Below are 7,500 nucleotides of genomic sequence, written 5' to 3' on the forward strand. Positions count from 1 at the left end.
CCCCCACCCCCAATACTGGACAAAGGGGCTATTTTATGCTCTCTTGTTTTTAATGACACTGCCCCTTGTGTTGTGCTCTCCAGTGCTGTACTGTCCCTGTCTCTGTCTGTCTGTCTGTCTGTCAGTCCGTCGGTCTGTCTTTATCTCTCTTTATTCTCTTGTTTGTCACTCTCTATTCCTCTCTGTTCCTGTCTTTCGATCCCCTCCCCCCCCTCTCTCTCTCTCTCTCTTCTCTCTGTGTGTCTGTCTGTTTCTCTCTGTGTCTCTCTCTTCCCTGTCTCAGCCCATCTCTCTCTCTGTCTCTCTCTTACCTCTTTCACCCCAATATATCTTTCCCTCTCTCTCTCTCCCATCTTTTCTCTCCCTCCCTCTCTGTGTCACTCTCTCTGTCTCTCTCTTCCCTGTCTCAGCCCATCTCTCTCTCTGTCTCTTTCTTCCCTCTCTCACTCCATCTCTCTCTGTGTCTCTTTCTTCCCTCTCTCACTCCATCTCTCTCTCTGTGTCTCTCTATGTCTCTCTCTCTTCCCTCTCTCACTCCATCTCTCTCTGTGTGTCTCTCTATGTCTCTCTCTCTTCCCTCTCTCACTCCATCTCTCTCTGTGTGTCTCTCTATGTCTCTCTCTCTTCCCTCTCTCACTCCATCTCTCTGTGTGTCTCTTTCTCTCTGTCTCTCTTTCTTCCCTCTCTCACTCCATCTCTGTGTGTGTCTCTTTCTCTCTGTCTCTCTTTCTTCCCTCTCTCACCTCGTCTCTTTCTCTCTGTCTCTCTCTTCCCTCTCTCACCCCAATATATCTTTCCCTCTCTCTCTCTCCCTCCCGTGGATGGCTTCTTCAGCTCCCCCCCCCCCTCTTCCTCCTCTGCTCTTCTGCCCTCACGGCCGCTTTCAGCCCTTCCTTGGGGTGAGCTAGGTGGCTAGGTGGCTGGGTGTTATGTTGGGGTGGGAGGGAGTGACGGAGGGGGTGGGGTAGGGGGGGGGCAGAGAGAGAGAGTTAGTGTGGAGCGTGTTTATTGTTGGCTCGTGACAAAAGAGTGGAGAGGGAGGATAGGAGGGAAAGAGGTGGGGAGAGAGAGACAAGGGGAGGTGTGTATGAGGGGAGGAGGGGGGGGGAAGCGGGAGGGAGGTAGGGAGGAAGAGACTGACAGAGAGACAGACACAGAGAGACAGACAGAGAGACAAACAGACAGAGGCAGAGGCAGAGACAGAGAGAGACAGAGAGACAAACAGACAGCAACAGACACACAGAGAGACAGACAGACAGACACAGAAACAGACACAGGGACAGAGACAGACACACACAGACAGAGACAGAGACAGACAGAAACAGACACAGAGAGACAGAGAGTGAGAATGAGAGACAGACAACAAGAGAGAGACAGAGAGACAGCTAGAAAGAGAGTGACGGGAACGGGGAGATAGTGGGGGAGAAAGACAGGGGTGAATGGTTGAGAGAGACAGAGACAGACAGAGAGAGAGAGAGACAGTGAGAGAGAGAGAGACAGACAGACAGAGAGAGAGGGAGACAGACAGAGAGAGAGACACAGAGAGAGACAGTGAGAGAAAGATATAGACAGGCAGAGAGAGAGAGAGAGAGAGAGAGACAGACAGACAGACAGGGAGACAGTGAGAGAAAGATATAGACAGACAGACAGACAGACAGACAGACGCAGAGACTTGGAAAGAGAGAGGAGTGAGAGAGGGAAGAGAGAGACAGAAGAGAAAGAGGAAAAGAGAGAGAGGTTGGCGGGTGGGGGGTGGGGGGGCTGAGATCGAAATACAAGCACACAGATAGATAGATAGATAGATAGGGGTGGGGTAGAGAGAAACGGCGAGAAAGACAAAGGCACACACACACACACAACCACACACACCACCACCTAGAGAGAGACAGAGAGACAGAGAGACAGACAGACAGACAGAGCCCCTATCCGCACCCCCATCTCTCCACACCCACGCGACCACGCACACACACATGCACGTGCACACATAATGGCTTAGTATAAATAGGTTTGGATATATATATATATAGATATCGCTTTCTATCAGTATGTATAACAGCATCGTACATCAGTTCCATACCCCTGCTCTCGACTTGGAAACGTAACTAAACTGGTATGTCCCTAAATCCTGTCTCATTTGTCATCGTCAGTGTAAGCGCGCGCGCATGTGTATTTTATTGTGTAGGTGTGAGATGTCTAAATCTTCGGCAACCGTGTCTATAACCAAGAAATTGTGCACTGACAAAGTTTAAAGCTAAGTCGTGAACTCGTTTGAGAAATCCATCGTCAAAAGTGTGAAGTAAAGGTCGCCACAAGCCCAAAAGGGCAGGGGGTGAGGTGTATGATGTTATAATCATGTTGGACTGGAACGAACCTGATTCGACCCCAGAATTGTAGGGGGGGCAGGGGGGGAGGGGGGGGGGGCTTGGGGAGTTGTGTGTGGGGGGGGGGGGGGGGAGGGATCGTTACATTAACCCCTTGACAGCTGAAGACTAGTATGTTCGTCGGTGAAAGGCAGTCAGCTCACTGTGATAACACCACAGACATAAATCTATTTATTTGTATTTATATTTGTATTTCTTTTTATCACAACAGATTTCTCTGTGTGAAATTCGGGCTGCTCTCTCCAGGGAGAGCGCGTCGCTGCACTACAGCGCCACCCATTAAAAAAAATTCCTGCGTGTAGTTTAAAAAAAAAATTATTTGTTTTTCCTATCGAAGTGGATTTTTCTACAAAATTTTGCCAGGAACAACTCTTTTGTTGCCGTGGGTTCTTTTACGTGCGCTAAGTGCATGCTGCACACGGCGGGACCTCGGTTTATCGTCCCATCCGAATGACTAGCATCCAGACCACCACCACTCAAGGTCTAGTGGAGGAATGGGGGGGGGGGGGGGGGGGGGGGATATCGGCGGCTGAGCCGTGATTCGAACCAGCGCGCTAGGATTCTCTCTCGCTTCCTAGGCGGACGCGTTACCTCTAGGCCTATCACTCCACTCCTTATGTTCGCGGATAAAACTGACTGAGCTCACAGTTCAGAACACCAGTCACCGTTCTTCACTTTGGAATTCTTCCTCGCGTGGGACTGCACGGCTTCCCATGCTTCGGTCATCGAAAATCAATCAATAATCACAACTTAACACAAAGTGTACCGGCTCCAGTTCGGATTCGTTGCACACCTATCCGGGCCTACCCCAGGACGGTGGCAGAATGGTTAAGACGCTCAGCTGCCAATACAGAGAGTCCGTGAGGGTGTGGGTTCGAATCCCGCTCTCAACCCTTTCTCCCAAGTTTGACTGGAAAATCAAACGGAGCGTCTAGTCATTCGGATGAGACGACGATAAACCGAGGCGTCGTGTGCAACACGCACTTGGGGCAAACGAAAAAGAACCCACGGCAACGACAGTCTTTTCCTCTGTCAAAATTCTGGAGAGGAAATCCACTCTGATTGGTTCACAAATGTATAATTTAGCAGCAGATGTGGTGTAGCGTCTGATATAGATTCGTCCGAACGCAGTGACGCCTCCTTGAGAAAAAGAAAATCCACATCTATCCCACGTCAACGAGCTTCAGCAGCGAATGGGTTAAGGCCCTAGGTGGCATGGGTCGTAAAAAAAAACAACAACACAACAACTCTGCAGACACCTGAATGGAGTGAATGGGACAGGGGCGGGGTGCGGGACAGTTTAGACAGGCCTGACAACAGAACCCACTGGCGTTGGATGAAGGGACGGAGATATAAATCAAGACACAGGGATTTTTTAAGGTTTTTTTAAGGTGTTTTTTTCTTTTTTTTTGGGGGGGGGGGGGGGGGGGTTGGTTTTTTTTGGTCCTCAAGTCCTTTGTCGTATCAAAATCTACTATAACCGTTTCTGTCTTAAAGCTCAGGACACTGAACGGCCGATTATTTATCAGTTCTTCTCAGCATAGTGATATTATTATACGTCTGTAGTTAATGATAGCGTGATGTTATATATACGCCTATCCGACCTTTAATCAGCTCTTCTCAACACAGTGATATTATTATACGTCTGTAGTTAATGATAGCGTGATGTTACATACGCCTATCCGACCTTTAATCAGCTCTTCTCAACACAGTGATATTATTATACGTCTGTAGTTAATGATAGCGTGATGTTATATACGCCTATCCGACCTTTAATCAGCTCTTCTCAGCATAGTGATATTATACGTCTGTAGTTAATGATAGCGTGATGTTATATACGCCTATCCGACCTTTAATCAGCTCTTCTCAACACAGTGATATTATTATACGTCTGTAGTTAATGATAGCGTGATGTTATATACGCCTATCCGACCTTTAATCAGCTCTTCTCAACATAGTGATATTACACGTCTGTAGCTAATGATAACGTGATATTATATATGCCTATCCGACCTTTAATCAGCTCTTCTCAACATAGTGATATTATTTGTCTATAGTTGATTATAGTGTGATATTAAACATGCCTAGCCGAGCCTTCATCAGCTCATCTCAACATAGTGTTATTCTATGTTTGTACTTGATTTTAGTGTGATCATTATTATATGCCTGTCATCGGTGATTATTGCATGTAAGCGACTGTGGATGTTGTTATTGGAAGGTTTATCTCAACTTGGCGTTGAACATTTCATTCCTACTACGAATAATGGCATGTGCATAATTTGTGAATATCGTTTGTGTATGTCTGTGATTATTGTAGGTGTGGTTTACTTTAAAGTTGACATTTCAGATTCTTATGCCTTTCTTATGCTCATGGGTACTGAATGACTGTAATCCTCGTGTACTGTGTATGTGTTTCTAACACCACAAAGTATTTTTTTTTTTTCTTCTTGGAGATAACTACAGTATTCTGCGATCTCCCACATAATACCAATCACGGTCTTGTCAGTAAACCCAGCTTGCTGCAGCCTGGGCGTCCAATGCAATGACAGGCAAGGAAGCAAGTTAAGCAACGAAGCAAGCCAACAGCCAAATACCACATCAACAGGCTATCCAACTAGTCACTACCAAGTCAACTAGCTCGTCGCAACCACTGTACACTGTAGAAAACCACATCAACAGGCAATCAAACTTAAGTCAACAAGTCAACTGCTAGCCAGCCAGTCGCACTGTACACTGCACAAAACCACATCAACAATCGAACTGAAGTCATCCAGTCAACTAGCTAGCCATTCGCATTGTACAAAACCACATCAACGGGCAGAGTTAAGTCACCATGTCAACTGGCTAGCCAGTCGCACTGTACAAAGCTACATCGACTTTCAATCAAACTGAAGTCACCAAGTCAACTAGCTAGCCAGTCGCACTGTACAAAGCCACATCAACTTTCAATCAAACTGAAGTCACCAAGTCAACTACCTAGCCAGTCGCACTGTACAAAGCCACATCAACTTTCAATCAAACTGAAGTCACCAAGTCAACTACCTAGCCAGCCGCACTGTACAAAGCCACATCAACAGGCAATCAAACTGAAGTCACCAAGTCAACTAGCTAGCCAGTCGCACTGTACAAAGCCACATCAACTTTCAATCAAACTGAAGTCACCAAGTCAACTAGCCAGCCAGTCGCACTGTACAAAGACACATCAACAGGCGATCAAACTGAAGTCACCTAGTCAACTAGCCAGCCAGTCGCACTGTACAAAGCCACATCAACAGGCAATCAAACTGAAGTCACCACGTCAGCAAGCTACGCTGCAGTGGTGGACCTGTCCAACAGAAACTCACCTGCGCCAAACAGCCCCCCGCGCCAGAGTCCGGGAACATGAGTCGAAGGGCCTGCCGCTTGAAGTCTATCAGGCAGCCGTTGCACTGCTCACAACACACCCCTCCCCCCTGCACCCTGCCCCCGTCCCCACCACACCACGAGGAGGAGGAGGAGGGAGGAGGGGGCGTGGACAGCACCTCCCTCTCCACCACCACCACCCCGGACCCTCCTCCTCCTCCTCCTCCCCCGGAAGCGCTTCGGCGTATGGGGATGGAGTCCCCCCTGGTCACGGGTGACGATGAGGGGGGTGACAGAGGCCTTCGGGCTGAGGGGAGGGAGGCAGGGGGGGACACACACCTCCCCACCCTCGCCGCCTCCGCGGTGGCCGGACGTCCGAAGACGAAGGACAAGGTGGTGGCACCGTCCCCACCATCGTCTCCATCACTATCCTCACCAGCTCCCCCTCCTCCTCCACCTCCCCAACCTCCTCTTCCTCCTCCTCCTCTTCCTCCTTCCCCCAGCCTCCCACCCCCGACCTGACTGGTCAGGGGGGACATGGTTCCTCGGATCGGGTAATCCTCTTCCGCCGTCGAAGTCGACGACGACGCTGAAGCTGGAGGTGCCGCCGACTGGGACGTGCCGACACCCTGACTGTCCTTGTTGCTCGATGAGGAGGAAGCGGATGTGGGCGGAGGGCAGGGGGCTGGGGTGGGGGTGGATGAGGCACTTGGTGGTACACGGTACAGGTTCAAATCCGCAGCAGCAGCAGCAGCAGCGGCGGCGGCGGCGGCGGCGGCGGCAGCCTTCTTCCCGGCTGGCAGTCTGTCGTATGATGACGACGATGATGATGTCGCGGCCACAGAACTGTTCACTCCGCCGTGAGGTGAGTTGGGCAACGACGATGACGACGACGACGACGACGAAGGATGATGCTGGTGTTGCAGGTAGTGGTAGTGATGCTGGTGCTGGTCCTGGGAAGACCCCGCGGAATACTGCAGCCTGGCACCACTACCCCCACCTTCCTCCCTGGGGCCCTCCATCCCCTTCCGATGGGTGGTGGGGGTCAGGCGGTGGTTGGAGGGTGGGGGCGGGGAGCCGCAGAGACCCGTCGCGTAGGGAGCTACGCACATCCGGTCCTGGGAGACAGAGAGCGGACAACGATGGTGCATTTCATGGTCTGGTCTTATCTTCAGAACATTGTGTGTGTGTGTGTGTGTGTGTGTGTGTGTGTGTGTGTGTGTGTCTATAATAACTCTCAACAATTGAAAATAATAACAAAGACGGAAAAAAGACAACAGGAAGTGCAGACGGATCTAAATGTCAACCTCTGTTTTGGTTGGTTTATTGTACAAAAAAAAAAAAAAAAAAAAAAAAAAAGAACGAATGGAAGTCCACAAAACAAAGGATGACAAACACACAGAGGAAACAGAACAGGGAGAATTTATATATATATATATATATATATATATATATATATATATATATATATATATATATCTACGTTGTGTGTTACCGTTTTGCTTGTAATCTGTATACATTTCAAAGGCTTCGCCCACATGATCAATTTCTCTACTGAGATAATAATACAGTTATTCTGATACTGATTCTGATGATAATACCCACTTAAAGGGAAGAGATCTATGGCAAAAATAGACAGACATGACAACAAAAGAAAGAAAAAAACAAAAAAATAGGAAACCATCCATCTGCTCCACTTTTTAAACCCTTCCTCCCTCCGACCACTACACACACACACACACACACACACACACACACATATATATATATATAGTGA

The 7,500-nt window shown here is 48.8% G+C and overlaps 1 protein-coding gene across 1 annotated transcript in view; it reads right to left on the reverse strand.

Moving 5' to 3' along the window:
* Positions 1-7,500, reverse strand: part of LOC143281188 (uncharacterized) — a 446,958-nt gene that overhangs the window by 413,511 nt on the left and 25,947 nt on the right. The window contains exon 4 of the mRNA XM_076586227.1: positions 5,726-6,841. Coding sequence (XP_076442342.1) covers positions 5,726-6,841 — 1,116 coding nt within the window. The remainder of the gene's footprint in view (positions 1-5,725; positions 6,842-7,500) is intronic.

Source organism: Babylonia areolata, chromosome 4 (genome assembly GCF_041734735.1).
Source record: "Babylonia areolata isolate BAREFJ2019XMU chromosome 4, ASM4173473v1, whole genome shotgun sequence".
In the NCBI taxonomy this organism is placed as follows: Eukaryota; Metazoa; Mollusca; class Gastropoda; order Neogastropoda; family Buccinidae; genus Babylonia; species Babylonia areolata.